This window comes from Pristiophorus japonicus, unplaced genomic scaffold (assembly GCF_044704955.1).
Source record: "Pristiophorus japonicus isolate sPriJap1 unplaced genomic scaffold, sPriJap1.hap1 HAP1_SCAFFOLD_380, whole genome shotgun sequence".
Taxonomy (NCBI): Eukaryota; Metazoa; Chordata; class Chondrichthyes; family Pristiophoridae; genus Pristiophorus; species Pristiophorus japonicus.
The window spans coordinates 496,415-520,828 of record NW_027253653.1 but is presented as its reverse complement, the minus strand read 5'-3'; the positions used below and the strand labels follow the sequence as shown (position 1 = coordinate 520,828).

At 51.1% G+C, this 24,414-nt stretch overlaps 1 protein-coding gene across 1 annotated transcript in view; it reads right to left on the bottom strand.

Annotated features, from left to right (window-relative positions):
* Positions 1–23,163: 23,163 nt before the first annotated feature.
* Positions 23,164–24,414, bottom strand: part of LOC139250469 (probable G-protein coupled receptor 139) — a 53,688-nt gene continuing 52,437 nt past the window's right edge. Inside the window, exon 3 of the mRNA XM_070872872.1 lies at positions 23,164–23,328. Within this exon, the coding sequence (XP_070728973.1) occupies positions 23,164–23,328 (165 nt within the window). The remainder of the gene's footprint in view (positions 23,329–24,414) is intronic.

The following is a 24,414-nucleotide window of genomic DNA, read 5'->3' as shown; positions in this document are numbered from 1 at the left end:
GTCTTCACCCTCCTGAGGTCACTGACCTATAACTTGTGGGGACACCTGGGGCAGGGTATCAGGATCAGCGCCTTCACCCTCCTGAAGTCACTGGCCTATAACTTGTGGGGACAGCTTGGGCAGGGTTTCAGGATCGGTGCCTTCACCCTCCTGAGGTCACTGACCTATAACATGTGGGATAGACCTGGGGCAGGGTATCAGGATCAGTGTCTTCACCCTCCTGAGGTCACTGACCTATAACTTGTGGGGACACCTTTGGCAGGGTATCAGGATCAGTGCCTTCACCCTCCTGAGGTCACTGACCTATAACTTGTGGGGACACCTGGGGCAGGGTATCAGGATCAGTGTCTTCACCCTCCTGAGGTCACTGACCTATAACTTGTGGGATAGACCTGGGGCAGGGTATCAGGATCAGTGTCTTCACCCTCCTGAGGTCACTGACCTGTAACTTGTGGGGACACCTGGGGCAGGGTATCAGGATCAGTGCCTTCACCCTTCTGAGGTCGCTGACCTATAACTTGTGGGATAGACCTGGGGCAGGGTATCAGGATCAGTGTCTTCACCCTCCTGAGGTCACTGACCTATAACTTGTGGGATAGACCTGGGGCAGAGTATCAGGATCAGTGCCTTCACCCTCCTGAGGTCACTGACCTTTAACTTGTGGGGACACCTGGGGCAGGGTATCAGGATCAGTGCCTTCACCCTCCTGAGGTCACTGACCTATAACTTGTGGGATAGACCTGGGGCAGGGTATCAGGATCAGTGCCTTCACCCTCCTGAGGTCACTGACCTATAACTTGTGGGATAGACCTGAGGCAGGGTATCAGGATCAGTGCCTTCACCCTCCTGAGGTCACTGACCGATAACTTGTGGGGACATCTGGGGCAGGGTATCAGGATCAGCAACTTCACCCTCCTGAGGTCACTGACCTATAACTTGTGGGATAGACCTGGGGCAGGGTATGAGGATCAGTGCCTTCACCCTCATGAGGTCACTGACCTATAACTTGTGGGGACACCTGGGGCAGGGTATCAGGATCAGTGTCTTCACCCTCCTGAGGTCACTGACCTATAACTTGTGGGGACACCTGGGGCAGGGTATCAGGATCAGTGCCTTCACCCTCCTGAGGTCACTGACCTATAACTTGTGGGGACACCTGGGGCAGGGTATCAGGATCAGTGTCTTCACCCTCCTGAGGTCACTGACCTATAACTTGTGGGATAGACCTGGGGCAGGGTATCAGGATCAGTGCCTTCACCCTCCTGAGGTCACTGACATATAACTTGTGGGATAGACCTGGGGCAGGGTATCAGGATCAGTGCCTTCACCCTCCTGAGGTCACTGACCTATAACTTGTGGGATAGACCTGGGGCAGTGTATCAGGATCAGTGCCTTCACCCTCCTGAGGTCACTGACCGATAACTTGTGGAATAGACCTGGGGCAGGGTATCAGGATCAGTGCCTTCACCCTCCTGAGGTCACTGACCTTTTACTTGTGGGGACACCTGGGGCAGGGTATCAGGATCAGAGCCTTCACCCTCCTGAGGTCACTGACCTATAACTTGTGGGATAGACCTGGGGCAGGGTATCAGGATCAGTGCCTTCACCCTCCTGAGGTCACTGACCTATAACTTGTGGGGACACCTGGGACAGGGTATCAGGATCAGTGCCTTCAACCTCCTGAGGTCACTGACCTATAACTTGTGGGGACACCTGGGGCAGGGTATCAGGATCAGTGTCTTCACCCTCCTGAGGTCACTGACCTATAACTTGTGGGATAGACCTGGGGCAGGGTATCAGGATCAGTGCCTTCACCCTCCTGAGGTCACTGACCTATAACTTGTGGGATAGACCTGGAGCAGGGTATCAGGATCAGTGCCTTCACCCTCCTGAGGTCACTGACCTATAACTTGTGGGATAGACCTGGGGCAGTGTATCAGGATCAGTGCCTTCACCCTCCTGAGGTCACTGACCTATAACTTGTGGAATAGACCTGGGGCAGGGTATCAGGATCAGTGCCTTCACCCTCCTGAGGTCACTGACCTTTAACTTGTGGGGACACCTGGGGCAGGGTATCAGGATCAGTGCCTTCACCCTCCTGAGGTCACTGACCTATAACTTGTGGGATAGACCTGGGGCAGGGTATCAGGATCAGTGCCTTCACCCTCCTGAGGTCACTGACCTATAACTTGTGGGGACACCTGGGGCAGGGTATCAGGATCAGTGTCTTCACCCTCCTGAGGTCACTGACCTGTAACTTGTGGGATAGACCTGGGGCAGGGTATCAGGATCAGTGCCTTCAACCTCCTGAGGTCACTGACCTATAACTTGTGGGGACACCTGGGACAGGGTATCAGGATCAGTGCCTTCAACCTCCTGAGGTCACTGACCTATAACTTGTGGGGACACCTGGGGCAGGGTATCAGGATCAGTGTCTTCACCCTCCTGAGGTCACTGACCTATAACTTGTGGGATAGACCTGGGGCAGGGTATCAGGATCAGTGCCTTCACCCTCCTGAGGTCACTGACCTATAACTTGTGGGATAGACCTGGAGCAGGGTATCAGGATCAGTGCCTTCACCCTCCTGAGGTCACTGACCTATAACTTGTCGTATAGACCTGGGGCAGTGTATCAGGATCAGTGCCTTCACCCTCCTGAGGTCACTGACCTATAACTTGTGGAATAGACCTGGGGCAGGGTATCAGGATCAGTGCCTTCACCCTCCTGAGGTCACTGACCTTTAACTTGTGGGGACACCTGGGGCAGGGTATCAGGATCAGTGCCTTCACCCTCCTGAGGTCACTGACCTATAACTTGTGGGATTGACCTGGGGCAGGGTATCAGGATCAGTGCCTTCACCCTCCTGAGGTCACTGACCTATAACTTGTGGGGACACCTGGGGCAGGGTATCAGGATCAGTGCCTTCACCCTCCTGAGGTCAGTGACCTATAACTTGTGGGATAGACCTGGGGCAGGGTATCAGGATCAGTGTCTTCACCCTCCTGAGGTCACTGACCTATAACTTGTGGGATAGACCTGGGGCAGGGTATCAGGATCAGTGTCTTCACCCTCCTGAGGTCACTGAACTATAACTTGTGGGGACACCTGGGGCAGGGTATTCAGATCTGTGCCTTCACCCTCCTGAGGTCACTGACCTATAACTTGTGGGTAGACCTGGGGCAGGGTATCAGGATCAGTGTCTTCACCCTCCTGAGGTCACTGACCTATAACTTGTGGGGACACCTGGGGCAGGGTATCAGGATCAGTGCCTTCACCCTCCTGAGGTCACTGACCTATAACTTGTGGGATATACCTGGGGCAGGGTATCAGGATCAGTGCCTTCACCCTCCTGAGGTCACTGACTATAACTTGTGGGATAGACCTGGGGCAGGGTATCAGGATCAGTGCCTTCACCCTCCTGAGGTCACTGACCTATAACTTGTGGGATAGACCTGGGGCAGGGTATCAGGATCAGTGCCTTCACCCTCCTGTGGTCACTGACCTATAACTTGTGGGATAGACCTGAGGCAGGGTATCAGGATCAGTGCCTTCACCCTCCTGAGGTCACTGACCTATAACTTGTGGGGACACCTGGGGCAGGGTATCAGGATCAGTGCCTTCACCCTCCTGAGGTCACTGACCTATAACTTGTGGGATAGACCTGGGGCAGGGTATCAGGATCAGTGTCTTCACCCTCCTGAGGTCACTGACCTATAACTTGTGGGGACACCTGGGGCAGGGTATCAGGATCAGTGCCTTCACCCTCCGGAGGTCACTGACCTATAACTTGTGGGATAGACCTGGGGCAGGGTATCAGGATCAGTGTCTTCACCCTCCTGAGGTCAGTGACCTATAACTTGTGGGGACACCTGGGGCAGGGTATCAGGATCAGTGTCTTCACCCTCCTGAGGTCACTGACCTATAACTTGTGGGGACACCTGGGGCAGGGTATCAGGATCAGTGCCTTCACCCTCCTGAGGTCACTGACCTATAACTTGTGGGGACACCTGGGGCAGGGTATCAGGATCAGGGTCTTCACCCTCCTGAGGTCACTGACCTATAACTTGTGGGATAGACCTGGGGCAGGGTATCAGGATCAGTGCCTTCACCCTCCTGAGGTCACTGACATATAACTTGTGGGATAGACCTGGGGCAGGGTATCAGGATCAGTGCCTTCACCCTCCTGAGGTCACTGACCTATAACTTGTGGCGACACCTGGGGCAGGGTATCAGGATCGGTGCCTTCACCCTCCTGAGGTCACTGACCTATAACTTGTGGGATAGATCTGGGGCAGGGTATCAGGATCAGTGCCTTCACCCTCCTGAGGTCACTGACCTATAACTTTTGGGGACACCTGGGACAGGGTATCAGGATCAGTGCCTTCAACCTCCTGAGGTCACTGACCTATAACTTGTGGGGACACCTGGGGCAGGGTATCAGGATCAGTGCCTTCACCCTCCTGAGGTCACTGACCTATAACTTGTGGGATAGACCTGGGGCAGTGTATCAGGATCAGTGCCTTCACCCTCCTGAGGTCACTGACCTATAACTTGTGGAATAGACCTGGGGCAGGGTATCAGGATCAGTGCCTTCACCCTCCTGAGGTCACTGACCTATAACTTGTGGGGACACCTGGGGCAGGGTATCAGGATCAGTGCCTTCACCCTCCTGAGGTCACTGACCTATAACTTGTGGGATAGACCTGGGGCAGGGTATCAGGATCAGTGCCTTCACCCTCCTGAGGTCACTGACCTTTAACTTGTGGGGACACCTGGGGCAGGGTATCAGGATCAGTGCCTTCACCCTCCTGAGGTCACTGACATATAACTTGTGGGATAGACCTGGGGCAGGGTATCAGGATCAGTGCCTTCACCCTTCTGAGGTCACTGACCTATAACTTGTGGGATAGACCTGGGGCAGTGTATCAGGATCAGTGCCTTCACCCTCCTGAGGTCACTGACCTATAACTTGTGGAATAGACCTGGGGCAGGTTATCAGGATCAGTGCCTTCACCCTCCTGAGGTCACTGACCTTTAACTTGTGGGGACACCTGGGGCAGGGTATTAGGATCAGTGCCTTCACCCTCCTGAGGTCACTGACCTATAACTTGTGGGATAGACCTGGGGCAGGGTATCAGGATCAGTGCCTTCACCCTCCTGAGGTCACTGACCTATAACTTGTGGGATAGACCTGGGGCAGGGTATCAGGATCAGTGCCTTCACCCTCCTGAGGTCACTGACCTATAACTTGTGGGATAGACCTGGAGCAGGGTATCAGGATCAGTGCCTTCACCCTCCTGAGGTCACTGACCTATAACTTGTCGTATAGACCTGGGGCAGTGTATCAGGATCAGTGCCTTCACCCTCCTGAGGTCACTGACCTTTAACTTGTGGGGACACCTGGGGCAGGGTATCAGGATCAGTGCCTTCACCCTCCTGAGGTCACTGACATATAACTTGTGGGATAGACCTGGGGCAGGGTATCAGGATCAGTGCCTTCACCCTCCTGAGGTCACTGACCTATAACTTGTGGGGACACCTGGGGCAGGGTATCAGGATCAGTGTCTTCACCCTCCTGAGGTCACTGACCTATAACTTGTGGGATAGACCTGGGGCAGGGTATCAGGATCAGTGTCTTCACCCTCCTGAGGTCACTGAACTATAACTTGTGGGGACACCTGGGGCAGGGTATTCAGATCTGTGCCTTCACCCTCCTGAGGTCACTGACCTATAACTTGTGGGTAGACCTGGGGCAGGGTATCAGGGTCAGTGTCTTCACCCTCCTGAGGTCACTGACCTATAACTTGTGGGGACACCTGGGGCAGGGTATCAGGATCAGTGCCTTCACCCTCCTGAGGTCACTGACCTATAACTTGTGGGATAGACCTGGGGCAGGGTATCAGGATCAGTGCCTTCACCCTCCTGAGGTCACTGACCTATAACTTGTGGGGACACCTGGGGCAGGGTATCAGGATCAGTGCCTTCACCCTCCTGAGGTCAGTGACCTATAACTTGTGGGATAGACCTGGGGCAGGGTATCAGGATCAGTGTCTTCACCCTCCTGAGGTCACTGACCTATAACTTGTGGGATAGACCTGGGGCAGGGTATCAGGATCAGTGTCTTCACCCTCCTGAGGTCACTGACCTATAACTTGTGGGATAGACCTGGGGCAGGGTATCAGGATCAGTGTCTTCACCCTCCTGAGGTCACTGAACTATAACTTGTGGGGACACCTGGGGCAGGGTATTCAGATCTGTGCCTTCACCCTCCTGAGGTCACTGACCTATAACTTGTGGGTAGACCTGGGGCAGGGTATCAGGATCAGTGTCTTCACCCTCCTGAGGTCACTGACCTATAACTTGTGGGGACACCTGGGGCAGGGTATCAGGATCAGTGCCTTCACCCTCCTGAGGTCACTGACCTATAACTTGTGGGATATACCTGGGGCAGGGTATCAGGATCAGTGCCTTCACCCTCCTGAGGTCACTGACTATAACTTGTGGGATAGACCTGGGGCAGGGTATCAGGATCAGTGCCTTCACCCTCCTGAGGTCACTGACCTATAACTTGTGGGATAGACCTGGGGCAGGGTATCAGGATCAGTGCCTTCACCCTCCTGTGGTCACTGACCTATAACTTGTGGGATAGACCTGAGGCAGGGTATCAGGATCAGTGCCTTCACCCTCCTGAGGTCACTGACCTATAACTTGTGGGGACACCTGGGGCAGGGTATCAGGATCAGTGCCTTCACCCTCCTGAGGTCACTGACCTATAACTTGTGGGATAGACCTGGGGCAGGGTATCAGGATCAGTGTCTTCACCCTCCTGAGGTCACTGACCTATAACTTGTGGGGACACCTGGGGCAGGGTATCAGGATCAGTGCCTTCACCCTCCGGAGGTCACTGACCTATAACTTGTGGGATAGACCTGGGGCAGGGTATCAGGATCAGTGTCTTCACCCTCCTGAGGTCAGTGACCTATAACTTGTGGGGACACCTGGGGCAGGGTATCAGGATCAGTGTCTTCACCCTCCTGAGGTCACTGACCTATAACTTGTGGGGACACCTGGGGCAGGGTATCAGGATCAGTGCCTTCACCCTCCTGAGGTCACTGACCTATAACTTGTGGGGACACCTGGGGCAGGGTATCAGGATCAGGGTCTTCACCCTCCTGAGGTCACTGACCTATAACTTGTGGGATAGACCTGGGGCAGGGTATCAGGATCAGTGCCTTCACCCTCCTGAGGTCACTGACATATAACTTGTGGGATAGACCTGGGGCAGGGTATCAGGATCAGTGCCTTCACCCTCCTGAGGTCACTGACCTATAACTTGTGGCGACACCTGGGGCAGGGTATCAGGATCGGTGCCTTCACCCTCCTGAGGTCACTGACCTATAACTTGTGGGATAGATCTGGGGCAGGGTATCAGGATCAGTGCCTTCACCCTCCTGAGGTCACTGACCTATAACTTTTGGGGACACCTGGGACAGGGTATCAGGATCAGTGCCTTCAACCTCCTGAGGTCACTGACCTATAACTTGTGGGGACACCTGGGGCAGGGTATCAGGATCAGTGCCTTCACCCTCCTGAGGTCACTGACCTATAACTTGTGGGATAGACCTGGGGCAGTGTATCAGGATCAGTGCCTTCACCCTCCTGAGGTCACTGACCTATAACTTGTGGAATAGACCTGGGGCAGGGTATCAGGATCAGTGCCTTCACCCTCCTGAGGTCACTGACCTATAACTTGTGGGGACACCTGGGGCAGGGTATCAGGATCAGTGCCTTCACCCTCCTGAGGTCACTGACCTATAACTTGTGGGATAGACCTGGGGCAGGGTATCAGGATCAGTGCCTTCACCCTCCTGAGGTCACTGACCTTTAACTTGTGGGGACACCTGGGGCAGGGTATCAGGATCAGTGCCTTCACCCTCCTGAGGTCACTGACATATAACTTGTGGGATAGACCTGGGGCAGGGTATCAGGATCAGTGCCTTCACCCTTCTGAGGTCACTGACCTATAACTTGTGGGATAGACCTGGGGCAGTGTATCAGGATCAGTGCCTTCACCCTCCTGAGGTCACTGACCTATAACTTGTGGAATAGACCTGGGGCAGGTTATCAGGATCAGTGCCTTCACCCTCCTGAGGTCACTGACCTTTAACTTGTGGGGACACCTGGGGCAGGGTATTAGGATCAGTGCCTTCACCCTCCTGAGGTCACTGACCTATAACTTGTGGGATAGACCTGGGGCAGGGTATCAGGATCAGTGCCTTCACCCTCCTGAGGTCACTGACCTATAACTTGTGGGATAGACCTGGGGCAGGGTATCAGGATCAGTGCCTTCACCCTCCTGAGGTCACTGACCTATAACTTGTGGGATAGACCTGGAGCAGGGTATCAGGATCAGTGCCTTCACCCTCCTGAGGTCACTGACCTATAACTTGTCGTATAGACCTGGGGCAGTGTATCAGGATCAGTGCCTTCACCCTCCTGAGGTCACTGACCTTTAACTTGTGGGGACACCTGGGGCAGGGTATCAGGATCAGTGCCTTCACCCTCCTGAGGTCACTGACCTATAACTTGTGGGATAGACCTGGGGCAGGGTATCAGGATCAGTGCCTTCACCCTCCTGAGGTCACTGACCTATAACTTGTGGGGACACCTGGGGCAGGGTATCAGGATCAGTGTCTTCACCCTCCTGAGGTCACTGACCTATAACTTGTGGGATAGACCTGGGGCAGGGTATCAGGATCAGTGTCTTCACCCTCCTGAGGTCACTGAACTATAACTTGTGGGGACACCTGGGGCAGGGTATTCAGATCTGTGCCTTCACCCTCCTGAGGTCACTGACCTATAACTTGTGGGTAGACCTGGGGCAGGGTATCAGGGTCAGTGTCTTCACCCTCCTGAGGTCACTGACCTATAACTTGTGGGGACACCTGGGGCAGGGTATCAGGATCAGTGCCTTCACCCTCCTGAGGTCACTGACCTATAACTTGTGGGATAGACCTGGGGCAGGGTATCAGGATCAGTGCCTTCACCCTCCTGAGGTCACTGACCTATAACTTGTGGGATAGACCTGGGGCAGGGTATCAGGATCAGTGCCTTCACCCTCCTGAGGTCACTGACCTATAACTTGTGGGATAGACCTGGGGCAGGGTATCAGGATCAGTGCCTTCACCCTCCTGAGGTCACTGACCTATAACTTGTGGGACAGACCTGAGGCAGGGTATCAGGATCAGTGCCTTCACCCTCCTGAGGTCACTGACCTATAACTTGTGGGGACACCTGGGGCAGGGTATCAGGATCAGTGCCTTCACCCTCCTGAGGTCACTGACCTATAACTTGTGGGATAGACCTGGGGCAGGGTATCAGGATCAGTGTCTTCACCCTCCTGAGGTCACTGACCTATAACTTGTGGGGACACCTGGGGCAGGGTATCAGGATCAGTGCCTTCACCCTCCGGAGGTCACTGACCTATAACTTGTGGGATAGACCTGGGGCATGGTATCAGGATCAGTGCCTTCACCCTCCTGAGGTCGCTGACCTATAACTTGTGGGATAGACCTGGGGCAGGGTATCAGGATCAGTGCCTTCACCCTCCTGAGGTCACTGACCTATAACTTGTGGGGACACCTGGGGCAGGGTATCAGGATCGGTGCCTTCACCCTCCTGAGGTCACTGACCTATAACTTGTGGGATAGATCTGGGGCAGGGTATCAGGATCAGTGCCTTCACCCTCCTGAGGTCACTGACCTATAACTTGTGGGGACACCTGGGACAGGGTATCAGGATCAGTGCCTTCAACCTCCTGAGGTCACTGACCTATAACTTGTGGGGACACCTGGGGCAGGGTATCAGGATCAGTGCCTTCACCCTCCTGAGGTCACTGACCTATAACTTGTGGGATAGACCTGGGGCAGTGTATCAGGATCAGTGCCTTCACCCTCCTGAGGTCACTGACCTATAACTTGTGGAATAGACCTGGGGCAGGGTATCAGGATCAGTGCCTTCACCCTCCTGAGGTCACTGACCTTTAACTTGTGGGGACACCTGGGGCAGGGTATCAGGATCAGTGCCTTCACCCTCCTGAGGTCACTGACATATAACTTGTGGGATAGACCTGGGGCAGGGTATCAGGATCAGTGCCTTCACCCTTCTGAGGTCACTGACCTATAACTTGTGGGATAGACCTGGGGCAGTGTATCAGGATCAGTGCCTTCACCCTCCTGAGGTCACTGACCTATAACTTGTGGAATAGACCTGGGGCAGGGTATCAGGATCAGTGCCTTCACCCTCCTGAGGTCACTGACCTTTAACTTGTGGGGACACCTGGGGCAGGGTATTAGGATCAGTGCCTTCACCCTCCTGAGGTCACTGACCTATAACTTGTGGGATAGACCTGGGGCAGGGTATCAGGATCAGTGCCTTCACCCTCCTGAGGTCACTGACCTATAACTTGTGGGGACACCTGGGGCAGGGTATCAGGATCAGTGTCTTCACCCTCCTGAGGTCACTGACCTATAACTTGTGGGATAGACCTGGGGCAGGGTATCAGGATCAGTGTCTTCACCCTCCTGAGGTCACTGAACTATAACTTGTGGGGACACCTGGGGCAGGGTATTCAGATCTGTGCCTTCACCCTCCTGAGGTCACTGACCTATAACTTGTGGGTAGACCTGGGGCAGGGTATCAGGATCAGTGTCTTCACCCTCCTGAGGTCACTGACCTATAACTTGTGGGGACACCTGGGGCAGGGTATCAGGATCAGTGCCTTCACCCTCCTGAGGTCACTGACCTATAACTTGTGGGATAGACCTGGGGCAGGGTATCAGGATCAGTGCCTTCACCCTCCTGAGGTCACTGACCTATAACTTGTGGGATAGACCTGGGGCAGGGTATCAGGATCAGTGCCTTCACCCTCCTGAATTTGCTCGCTTGCTATTTTTGGGGACACTCTATTCCCGACATCTCGCAACAACATTTTGTTCACAACCTTAATCGGTTCATTACACTGATTGCCATGCATACAATGTCTCTTTAAGTTCAGTTGGTTGCACGTCTCCTTTAAGAGAACCCTGCTGGCTTTACCCCAATCAGATCCTTTGTTAGACCCCACGTGTTGGTCCCTCAGTGTTGCACCTCGTGGTCTGGCCGCAGACATCTGTTTTTCCAGCCTCGCTGCCCCTCGCTGCAGCAGGGACACATCTTGCCTCTGTCTTCGAGGTCGACTGCCTTGATCCTTCTCTCCCGCGATTCTGCCACAAACGCTGGAAGAGTGCCTGTGAATTCGATCTTCCTCCCCAGGAGTCCTGCCACTGGAGCCGGGAAGGTACTTTTAGGTCGTTCCGGTCGGATCATTGCCACGCAGTCGATGAACGGTCTGTGCCTCAGGTTCTGCGCTGGTCTGTTCTCTGGTGCCTGGCCCAAGCGAAGGTGAGGTTTTGCTCTGCCTCTGAGCACGGGGGACATCGATTGCTGGAGTGAAGAGGTCTTCCCATTTCCACTGGATCTTCCCCATCCACCTTTTTCCGAGTAGCATTGGACCATCACCTGCACAATCCACAGAGGTAACTTGTGCACCACGCCATTCTGGATTACACTTACATCCGCACTACCGAGGACTGGGATCAGCTCCTTGGTGTAGGTGTGCAACTTTTCCTGCACTGGAACCAGCTCGGGTCGTTTTTCATTCCATAGCCTCTCGAAGGCATCCTGGCTCATCACTGACTGGCTCGCTCCCGTGTCCACTTCCATAAAGACTGGAACGCCGTTTATCTCGACTTCCATCTTCACTGGAGGACAATCGGTGGTGCAGGTATACACTCCATACACTTCTTTGGGCTGAGCTGCCTCTCTGGCCAAATCATCATACTCCCCGCTGGATTCAAAGTCATCTCCCGACTCCTCTGCTAGACGGTGAGTCGTATTTCTTTTACACATACGCTGGAGGTGTCCCTTCGTGTACAGGCTTTGCATACCTACTCAGCAAACTGACACTGGTAAGCCCTATGGTTTCCTCCACAACGCCAGCATGGTGCTCCTCGATTAGCACCCCTCGGCGGACTCTGAGTTCTGGAACCCTGAGGTCTGTGCTCTCTGCCCTGGACAGAGCCACGTTCTACAGCCTTGCCTGTGAAAGGCACCATTCTGTGTACAGTACTTGTCGGGTTTGAGCCCACAGGATGAATAATTTGCTTGGTGCTACAGGTCGGGGTCATGAACACTGACTGATGCTGATGGCCTTCTGCAGGTTGACTGTGGTGTCAGCAGCTAATAGCCTGTGAAGGAGACCCTCGTGGCCAATTCCCATAACGAAGATGTCCCACAATGCTTCGCTGAGATGCGTGCCGAAATCACACGGTGCCGCAAGTCTCCTGAGGTCGACAATGTTATGAATGCAACACCTTGTAACCAGCGTTCTACCACCACCAGAGGGCGCATCTGTTGGAGTCCCAAGGTATCCCAGCATACCTTGGAAGCACTGCTTATAAGCCGGCCTCCCATGCTGTGCCGGCACTCTGGAGTCAGAATAAAGAGACTAAGGTCACACTTACTCAAGTCTACAGTACTCAGTCACATTGCTTTGAGACATAATAACTGGCGACGAGTAATAGATAACGAACCATCACATGAAAATGCAGAGAACTGTTGGTATCCTGGAGAAATTCTCAGAAGGTGATGATTAGGAGGCCTTCGTGGAGCGACTCGACCAATACTTCGTGGCCAACGAGCTGGAAGGGAGTGTGAACACTGCCAAACGGAGGGCGATCCTCCTCACCGTCTGCAGGGCAACAACCTATGGCCTCATGAAGAATCTTCTAGCTCCAGTGAAACCAACAACCAAATCATATGAAGAACTGTGTACGCTGGTCCGGGAGCACCTAAATCTGAAGGAGAGCGTTCTGATGGCAAGGTATGGATTTTATACATGTCAACGGTCTGAAGGCCAGGAAGTGGTGAGCTATGGCACTGAACTAAGGCGCCTTACAGGACATTGCAAATTCAGTGTATTCCTGGAGCAAATGCTAAGAGACCTTTTTGTGCTTGGCATGGGTCATGAGGTTATCCTTCACAAACGATTGATTGTTGAAACACCGAACCTGAGCAAAGCCATAACGATAGCCCAGGCATTTATATCCACCAGCGATAACACCAAACTAATTTCACAGCATAAAGAGGTTTCAGCAAGTACTGTACACAAAGTAACGTCGTTTTCAGGCAGGAATGCATATGGCAGAATGTACACACCTGCAGCTGCACGACCTCAGGTGACCCAGAGTCTGCCATCAAGCGTTAATATGAGGCAGTTAACACCTTGTTGGTGCTGCGGAGGTGATCATCGAGACCATCAATGCTGCTTCAAACACGATGTGTGCAAAGGCTGTGGAACAATGGGACACCTCCAGCGAATGTGCAAACCCTGCAAACCCTGCAAACCACCACGTTGCAGAGGAAGACCGATCCATGGTGGATCAGGCTGAACTAGAGACTCGAACCGAGGAGGCAGAAATGTACGGGGTACACACCTTCACCACGAAATGTTCACCGATCATGGTAAAAGTTGAACTGAACGCAATTCCAGTATCCATGGAATTGGACACGGGTGCGAGTCAGTCTATCATGAGCAAAAAGGCCTTTGACAAGCTGTGGTGCAACAAGGCACAAAGGACCAAGCTGGGCCCGATTCATACCAAGCTGAGAACTTACACTAAAGAGCTGATCCCTGTAATTGGCAGTGCAGCAGTAAAAGTCTCCTATGATGGAGGGGTGCACGAACTCCCACTATGGATTATACCAGGAGATGGCCCCACACTGTTTGGCAGAAGCTGGCTGGGAAAAGTACACTGGAACTGGGACAACATCCGAGCGTTCTCGTCCGTAGACAACGCCTCATGTGCCCAGGTTCTGAGCAAGTTCCCATCGTTGTTTGAGCCAGGCATCGGAAGTTTCTCTCGGGCAAAGGTGCAGGTCCACTTGATTCCCGGCACACGACCCATCCACCACAAGGCACGGGCGGTGCCATACATGATGTGAGAGAAAGTGGAGTTCGAGCTGGACAGGCTGCAACGAGAGAGCATCATCGCGCCGGTTGAGTTCAACGAGTGGACCAGTCCGATTGTTCCGGTCAAGAGCGATGGCACGGGCAGAATTTGTGGGGACTATAAAGTAACGATTAATCATTTTTCGCTGCAGGACCAGTACCCGCTACCTAAGGCAGACGACCTATTTGCGACACTGGCAAGAGGGAAGACGTTCACCAAGTTGGACCTGACCTCGGCCTACATGACGCAGGAGCTGGTGGAATCTTCGAAAGGCCTCACCTGCAGCAACACACAAAGGTCTGTTCATCTACAATAGATGCCCATTTGGGATTCGATCAGCCGTGGCTATTTTTCAAAGGAACATGGAGAGTCTGCTAAAGTAGGTTCCACGTATCGTGGTTTTCCAGGACGACATATTGATCACAGGTTGGTACACCATCGAACACTGGCAGAACCTGGAAGAGGTTTTTAGTCGGCTAGATCATGTGGGACTCAGGTTGAAATGCTCGAAGTGTGTTTTCCTGGCGCCAGAGGTCAAGTTCTTCGGGAGAAGAATCGCGGCAGACGGCATCAGACCCATGTCAAGACAGAGACCATCAAAAACGCACCGAGACCACAGAACGTGACAGAGCTGCTGTCGTTCCTGGGACTCCTCAATTATTTTGATAATTTCATACCCGGGTTAAGCACCTTGCTAGAACCTCTACATGTGTTGCTACGCAAGGGAGATGACTGGGTGTGGGGGAAATCACAAGAGACTGCTTTTGAGAAAACCAGAAATCTGTTATGTTCCAACAAACTGCTTGTTCTGTATGACCCATGTAAACATTTAGTGCTAGCTTGTGATGCGTCTTCGTACGGGGTCAGGTGTGTGTTACAACAAGCTAACGAATCGGGGACATTGCAACCGGTCGCCTCTGCATCCAGGAGTTTGTCCAAGTCCGAAAGTGCCGACAGCATGATTGAAAAAGAAGCTCTGACATGCGTTTACAGGGTGATAAAATGCACCAGTATTTGTTTGGGCCTAAGTTTGAGTTAGAAACTGACCATAAGCCACTCATATCGCTGGTCTCAGAGAGCAAAGGGATTAATACCAATGCCTCTGCTCACATCCAAAGATGGCCGCTCACACTGTCTACATGTAACGATGTCATTCTCCACAGACCAGGCACAGAGAACTGCGCTGATGCCACCATTGCCCACCAGCGGGATGGAAATGGCACAGCCTGCACACTTGCTCTTCGTGATGGATGCATTTGAAAACTGTAAAAAAAACTGTGTCCTCCATGGGAGCTGGTCCAGTGTGAAGAGATCAAGCCGTTCCAGTGGTGCAAACAGGAACTGTCCATACAGGCGGGCTGTCCTTTGTGGGGTAATCACGTGGTTTTGCCTAAGAAAGGCAGGAAAAGGTTCATACGTGACCTACACAGTACCCACCCAGGCATAGTAATGATGAAAGCTATAGCCAGATCCCATGTGTGGTGGCCTGGCATCCACTCTTGCATGGAGTTTTGTGTGCGCCAATGCAACACTTGCTCTCAACTGAGCAATGAACACAAGGGAGGCATCGCTAAGTTTGTGGTCATGGAACTCCAAACCACGGTCTAGGATCCACGTTGACTTCGCTGACCTGTTTCTAGGCAAAATGTTTCTGGTTGTTGTGGATGCTTATTCAAAATGGATAGTGTGTGTAATAATGTCTGTAAGCTCTTTCACTGCCACCATCGAAAGCCTACGAGCCATGTTTGCCACGCACGGCCTGGCCTGATGTCCTTGTCAGCGACAATGGGCCGTGCTTCACCAGTGCTGAATTCAAGGAATTCATGACCCGCAACGGGATCAAACACGTCACATCTGCCCCGTTCAAGCCCGCATCCAATGGCCAGGCAGAACGGGCAGTCCAAACCATTAAACAAAGCTTGAAATGTGTGTCGGAAGGCTCCCTGCAGACCAGCCTGTCCCGAGTCCTGCTCAGCTACCGCACAAGATCCCAGTCGCTCACCGAGGTTCCCCCAGCCGAACTGCTCATGCAAAGGGCGCTCAAAACAAGGCTCTCTCTCGTCCATCCTGATCTCCAGGATCATGTCGAGGGCAGGCGGTATCAACAAAGCATGTACCATGATCGTGCAAATTTGTCACGTGATACTGAAGTCAATGACCCTGTATTTGTATTCAACTATGGACATGGTCCCAAATGGCTTGCTGGCACTGTCGTAGCCAAAGAAGGGAGTAGGGTGTTCGATGTCAAACTTGTAAATGGACTAACTTGCAGAAAGCATTTGGACCGAACCAAACTGCGATTCACAGACAGCCACGAGCAACCTGAAGAGGACACCACCAACTTCGACCCTCCGATACACACACAAGTGGCAAGCGACATCACGGTTGACCATGAAGCTGAACTCATCATCCCCAGCAGCCCAGCGAAGACCAGCTGCACAGCAGCCCAGCGAAGGCCCAACCAACTCACCTGCATCTGTGTTTGTACCGAGACGATCGACTAGGGAGCGAAAGGCCCAGATCGTCTCACCCTGTAAATAAGTGAACTATTGACTTTGCGGGGGGACTAATGTTATGTATGCAACACTTTGTAACCAGCATTCTACCGCCACCAGAGGGCGCATCTGTTGGAGTCCCAAGGGATCCCAGCATCCCTTGGGAGCACTGTATATAAGCCGACCTCCCATGCTGTGCCGGCACTCTGGAGTCAGAATAAAGAGACTAAGGTCACACTTACTCAAGTCTACAGTACTCAGTCACATTGCTTTATTTGAGACATAACAGGCAGCATATTTTGCAGTCTCCTGGCCCTCAGGTCTGCGGTGAGTGTAGAATCTGTGCCTGGCCGTGAGGATGCTCTGCTTTGGTTTTAGTTGTAAGCTAGTTCAGTCAGCTCATCGTATGTCTTATCCTTGGCCTTCGTGGGTGCCAGCAAGTCCCTGATGAGGTGATAGACCTCGGGCCCACAACTGGTCAGCAGTATTGCCTTGTGCTTCTCCACCAATGTGTCCATCTCCCCTGCCAGGTCGTTTGCCACAAAATATTGCTCCAGTCTTTCTGTGTAGGAATCCCAATCATCACCCTCTGTAAAGTCTTTTAGTGTACCAAAGGTAACCATAATCGCATGAAAGTCCGTATTCTCGTCGCCAGTTGTTATGTGTGTAATGCACTTATGAAAGACTCCACGAGGCAACGTGTTGTACTCAAACTGTAGTGATCTTGGTCCTTTATTCATAATTCCAGAGTGAGGCACAAGCGTGATGGGCAGCCTTTTATACTGGGCCCTGCACACCTATGCAGATGACCCTCAGATCTCCCACCACAGTGCCCTCTGGTGGACAGCCTCTGCCTCAGGGGCAGGAAACCCCGGCCTCCACCAGTTGCACCCTCTAGTGGTGCCAGCATAGTATATACACAGTGTAAACTTTACTGATAGTACACCAGTTAACAGGTCTCCATCTTATGTAACTATACAGCGACTACACAGAGAGTATATCTATAGTCTGCATATATAACAGGTAACAAACCTATCGTGATGTCAGTGATCACGTGATGTACAGGGTTGGGTCAGGCTTGCCCTGTGATGTCACGGTTTGACCCGTCCAGTGAAAGGGCCTCACCTTGATGTAACTGTGTTTGGCCAGAATCCCCTGGGCTTTCGATTACAAAGACTAGATGCACTAGAATACAATAACAGCTTTACACTTGGTTATGACCCAGAGAAGAGGGTGCTCGGGTGATGGACAATGATAAACTTGTTTGCCTTCTCCGTGGCCACATCTCTGGGTGGAGGATGACTCTAACACTCCAATGTCCTTCTGAAACAGCGTTTGTGTTTCTTGGGTTTGGAGTGCTGGATGCTCAGATCAACGGTGGTGCAGCAGTCATAAGAACATAAGATCATAAGAAATAGGAGCAGGAGTAGGCCATTCGGCCCCTCGAACCTGCTCCACCATTTAATACAATCATTGCTGATCCGATCATGGACTCAGCTCCACTTCCCTGCCCGCTCCCCATTACCCCTTAATCCCTTATCAGTTAAGAAACTGTCTATCTCTGTCTTAAATCCATTCAATGTCCCAGCATCCAAAGCACTCTGAGGCAGTGAATTCCACAGATTTACAACCCTCTGAGAGAAGAAATTCCTCCTCATCTCAGTTTTAAATGGGTGGCCCCTTATTCTAAGATTATGCCCCTAGTTCAAGCTGGAATAAACAAACCTTCTACAGCAACACCCTTCCGACTGTCAGCTGGTTAGCGATGATTCCATTGTTCACGCTCCCTTCACCAGGTCTTCTAGCCGGCCACATTCACCCCTAGAGAGACCAGCCAGTTAGTCACAGTCAGTACAGCTCCCTTTCCTTCACTGAAACTGCTTGTGCAGCCTCTCTGCCTCATGTTGTCCCTGTTTACAAACCTATCGTGATGTCAGTGATCACGTGATGCTCAGGGTAGGGTCAGGCTTGCCCTGTGATGTCACAGTTTGACCCGTCCAGTGAAAGGGCCTCACCTTGATGCAATGACCTTGGGCCTTAGACTGGATGTGCTGGAATACAATAACAGCTTTGCACTTGGTTATGACCCAGAGAGTCGGGTGTGTGGGCAATGGGCAGTGATGGGATTGTTTGCCTTCTCCGTGCCCCCTTCTCTCAGTGGGGCCCAGTTACATGTGTGACTGTTGCTCACCCTGCAGACTGTCCCGAGCAATGCCCCGGGAGATCTACCAATGATAAGTAGTTGTCTCCATTTACAGAACACGGAGTCAGCACCAAACTCAAGGGCTGGGAGGGTCTGGTCAGTGAGGGAGCTGAGAGTGGGACTCAGTAACCATCTGTGAGCAGGCTACAGGCTCCAGACTAACTACTAACAACCCCAAAGTAGATCGAATAACAACAAAATGAACTGTTCCAACAAGCTACTGTGCACCAGTATTACTGTATCTATTAAACTCGTTATGTTGCTCATTCTGACTTTCACAAATGATGATACAAGATCAATAGGTTAATACCAACCTTTCAAAGCTCACAACCTTCTCTCTAATCTGCTGGTTGATGATGTTTTCATCGTGTTCTCTTCATAAAGCAAAGATGGTGAGATATTGTATCCGGCCACAGTCACTGCTGGAGAGATCAGCCAGTTAGTCCCAGTCAGTGCTTTCCTTCACTGAAACTGCTTGTGTCTCAGGTAGCCCCAGGTTACAAACCTATTGTGATGCCTGATCTCACTGTGATGTACAGGGTAGGGGCAGGCTTGCCCTGTGATGTCACGGTTTGTCCCGTCCAGTGAAAGGTCCTCACCTTGATGTAACTGTGTTTGGCCAGAATCCCCTGGGCTTTAGATTACAAAGACTAGATGCACTAGAATACAATAACAGCTTTACACTTGGTTATGACCCAGAGAAGAGGGTGCTCGGGTGATGGACAATGATAAACTTGTTTGCCTTCTCCGTGCCCACATCTCTGGATGGAGGATGACTCTAACACTCCAATGTCCTTCTGAAACAGCGTTTGTGTTTCTTGGGTTTGGAGTGCTGGATGCTCAGATCAACGGTGGTGCAGCAGTCATAAGAACATAAGATCATAAGAAATAGGAGCAGGAGTCGGCCATTCGGCCCCTCAAGCCTGCTCCGCTATTTAATACGATCATTGCTGATCCGATCATGGACTCAGGTCCACTTCCCTGCCCGCTCCCTTAATCCCTTATCAGTTAAGAGACTGTCTATTTCTGTCTTAAATTTATTCAATGTCCCAGCCTCCATAGCTCTCTGCGGCAGTGAATTCCACAGATTTACAACCCTCTGAGAGAAGAAATTCCTCCTCATCTCAGTTTTAAATGGGCGGCCCCTTATTCTAAGACCATGCCCCCTAGTTCTAGTCTCCCCCATCAGTGGAAACATCCTCTCTGCATCCACCTTGTCAAGCCCCCTCATAATCTTAAACGCTTTGATAAGATCCCCTCTCATTCTTCTCAATTCCAATGAGTAGATGCCCAACATACTCAACCTTTCCTCATAAGTCAACTCCCTCATCCCCAGAATCAACCGAGTGAACGTTCTCTGAACTGCCTCCAAAGCAAGTATATCCTTTCGTAAATATGGAAGCCAAAATGCACGCAGTACTCCAGGTGTGACCTCACCAATACCCTGTATAACTGTAGCAAGACTTTCCTGCTTTTATACTCCATCCCCTTTGCAATAAAGGCCAAGATACCATTGGCCTTCCTGATCACTAGCTGTACCTGCATACTAACCTTTTGTGTTTCATGCACAAGTACCCCCAGGTCCTGCAGCATTTTGCAATCTTTCTCCATTTAAATAATAACTTGCTCTTTAATTTTTTTTCTGCCAAAGTGCATGACCTCACACTTTCCAACATTATACTTCATCGGCCAAATTTTTGCCCACTCACTTAGCCTTTTGCAGATTTTTTGTGTCCTCCTCACACATTGTTTTACCTCTCATCTTTGTATCATAGCAAACTTGGTTACGTTACACTCAGTCCTTTCTTCCAAGTCGTTAATATAGATTGTAAATAGTTGAGGTCCCAGCACTGATCCCTGTGGCACCCCACTAGTTACTGTTTGCCAACCAGAAAACGAACCATTTATCCCGACTCTCTGTTTTCTGTTAGTTAGCCAATCCTCTATCCATGCTAATATATTACCCCAACCCCGTGAACTTTTATCTTGTGCAGTAACCTTTTATGTGGCACCTTGTCAAATGCCTTCTGGAAATCCAAATACACCACATCCACTGGTTCCCCTTTATCCACCCTGTTCATTACATCCTCAAAAAATTCCAGCAAATTTATCAAACGTGACTTCCCCTTCATAAACCCATGCTGACTCTGCCTGACTGCATTATGTTTTTCCAAATGTCCTGCTACTGCTTCTTTAACAACATTTTCCCAACCCTGTCCTTTAACCAATCCTCAATCCATGCTAGTATATTACCCCTAATCCCATCAACCCTCATTTTGTTTAATAATCTCTGGTGTGGCACCTTATCGAATGCCTTCTGAATATCCAAACAGACCACATCCACTGATTCTCCCGATCTATTCTGCTAGTTACCACCTCAAAAAACTCAAAACAGATTTGTCAAACACGTTTTCCCTTTCATAAATCGATGTTGACTCTGCCCAATCCTATTGTTATTTTCTCAGTGCCCTAATAATAGATTCTAGCATTTTCCCTCCTACTGATGTCAGGCGAACTGGTGTGTAGTTCCCCGTTTTCTCTCTCCCTCCTTTCTTAAATAGAGGCATAACATTAGCAACATTCCAGTCCACGGGAACCGTTCTAGAATCTGTGGGACTAGACTTTCGGCACATCATCAGTAAATGCAATTATCCAGGCAGCATCCATGGTGCGCACATCTTGCGTGAGAGCACTGTCTCTGACCTGTTTAAGAGTCAGCCACAAGGTCACGGTTGGATGCTGGGGGATAAAGGATATGACCTTGCCAGCTGGCTCATGACCCCGCTGCGTAAGCCCCGGACAGAAGCCGAGAAGTGCTACAATGAAAGCCATATAGCGACATGCAATGTCGTTAGAAAGACAATTGGAGTGCTTAAACAGTGCTTCAGATACCTGGACCACTCAGGAGGTAACCTACAATACCACCCTGAGCAGGTCGCTGAGTTTATTGTGGTGTGCTGCATGTTGTAGAACCTAGCTATCAGGAGAGGACAACAATTGCAAATGGGATCGCCGGTCCACCTCAGGAGAGAGGGGAATCGGAAGAGGAGGATGAGGAGGAGGATGAGGAGGACCTCGGGGAGGACAATCAGCCTGGCGATGAACCCATGCTCCCCCCACAAGACTGGAAAAGCCCCATGGTAGTTACGTGGCTGTAAAACCCTTGTGTCAACAGCTGATAAATGAAGACTTTGTGTGAGCTTACATTGGTGACAGTTACAGTTGTGTTGTGTTCCATCCTTGCCCGGCCTGGGCTGACCATGGCCATTGTGTCCAACCCTTGTACTGATGTTTCACCTTACGTTATTAGAAGGCACTTCAGGACAATTGTAAAGTTAAATAAAAATATTTAATAGTTAAACTCACATCTGAGAATTTTTACAACAAACATATATAACACCCCCTCACCCCCACCCCAAACATTCAACAATATTTTTAACACAACAATAACATAACAGTGAACATTTAACAAAAATGTATTTTGAACAAGAAGTAGCAACAATATACAACACCCCCCCTCCCTACCTGCGGCCACTCTTCCCTCCTGAACCTTGACCCCCCCCTTCTAATAAGCCCCCGTTTCAATCCCCGAGTAACGGGACCAATACGTCTTGCAGCAGGGGACCTCAAGGCCTGCTGCTGTGGGGGGCAGTGGCTGGAGGAGAAGACGTTTTGGAAGAAACATTTTCCGAGTCAGAAGGAAGATCTGCCCGTCGCAGCGCGTGCCCAGCTCGCTGACTCAACCTCCGTGGGGTTGGCCTGGGCACTGTACACCTTGGAGTGGCCTGCTGTAAGCCGCTTGGCCCGCTACTTCATCCGCCCATGAAGACCGCAGGTACAACAAATGGCAATTGGTCATCTTCCTCCTCCTCAGTAGTCCCCTCTGGACCCGTGGTGATGACCACCTGCAATGGCACAGGTGTCCGTGGAGGGGCCTCCCTTCACACCTCGGGAGTCTCGGGACCTGCAAATCATCATTGAGGTTATTAGAACAGAAGGGTAGACAGGAGAATGCTTGCACTGTGCTGGTATATGTACGAGGAGCAACATTACTGCAATAAATGTGAACGAGAGACGTTAAATATGATTACATCATATGGTTGTACAGCGATGGAATTCTCTGCCCCAGAGAGCTGTGGAGGCTGGGTCATTGAATATAGTTAAGGTGGAGATAGACAGATTTTTGAGTGATAAGGGAGTAAAGGGTTATGGGGAGCGGGCAGGGAAGTGGAGCTGAGTCCGTGATCGGATCGAGGGGTGTATGGCCTACTCCTGCTCCTATTTCTTATGTTCTTATGTTCTTGACCTGATAGTATTACAGAAGCTGCATGCATAACACGGCACCATTATTATATTATAATGAAATGCCATTAGATGACTTTAAATGACTCTGGTTTACCACTGCTTTACACATTAGTCACGCGGTACAACAACGGGACCTGCACCACCGCCGGTGGCAGAGCGACTGTGACTGCCCACTGGTGCTACAGCACATTGTGCCAAGTCAGTCAGGGTCTGTATATCAGCAGGGCCTCCTCCGGTGTGCCTCTGGTCCGCCTGATTCTTGGATATCTTCCTCTGCAAACGTGACAAGAGCATGGCATAAATTAATTGACTAGGTACTATTACAGAAAGGCAACGGACATTGTATGCTAATACGGTTTGTATCCACAATGGATGCATGGTTATAACATCTACGTTCAGAGAAAATATTTGGACTTTCAAAAGGCTTTTGACAAGGTCCCACACAAGAGATTGGTGCAAAATTAAAGCACATGGTACTGGGGGTAATGTACTGACGTGGATAGAGAACTGGTTGGCAGACAGGAAGCAGAGAGTCGGGATAAACGGGTCCTTTTCAGAATGGGAGGCAGTGACTAGTGGAGTGAAAGGTCAAAATTCACTGGAACCCCCCCACCACCTCACCCGCACCCCCCCCCCCACCCCCCCCACCCCCCGCACCCCCCCCCCACCGCCACCCACCTCCCCCGCACCCCCCCCCCGCACCCCCCCACCTCACCCCCCCCCCCGCCAGTGTTTGGGCTCAGTGGAAAGGACATTTAATTTGGGACTATCTACCGGAAAGTTTGAAATCTGAAAGTGCTTAAGGAAGAAACTACGAACTTTAATTGAATTTTTGACTTTTACAGGACAAATTCAAGTCTGTGGGTGGGCCTAAAGGAACTGCAGGAGCCAACGTGATTATTGGAACTGTCTGGGTGTTGGGGCTAAGGTAAAGTGTCTGGAGAAATGGATATTTGAAAACCCTTCTCCACAAGAGACATTAATTTTACAACACTAACTCAGAGATGGCCAGCCATCCAACCGGACCGAGAAAAGCCATCTTCAGCACGAATAAAAACAAAAGGGCCCACTACAGCCTGTATGTAAAAACCAAGCACAAAAGGACATTTCGATTACCAAGCTAATATTTTCCATCAGGAAACAGATTTAGAAGGAGCAACCCACCCAAGACATATTAACTTTTATCGAGCCCGCCAAAATATTACAAAGTAATGTCAAGCCTGCCAAATTTAAACAACGAATTCTGGACTGATTTGGCACAAAGAATAGGACAGCTCATAACTGGCCCCTGTTTTAACAGAGGCTAGGTTGCTACTACCTCAGGAGACACTGGGGATGCTATGCTTGTATGCCATACTA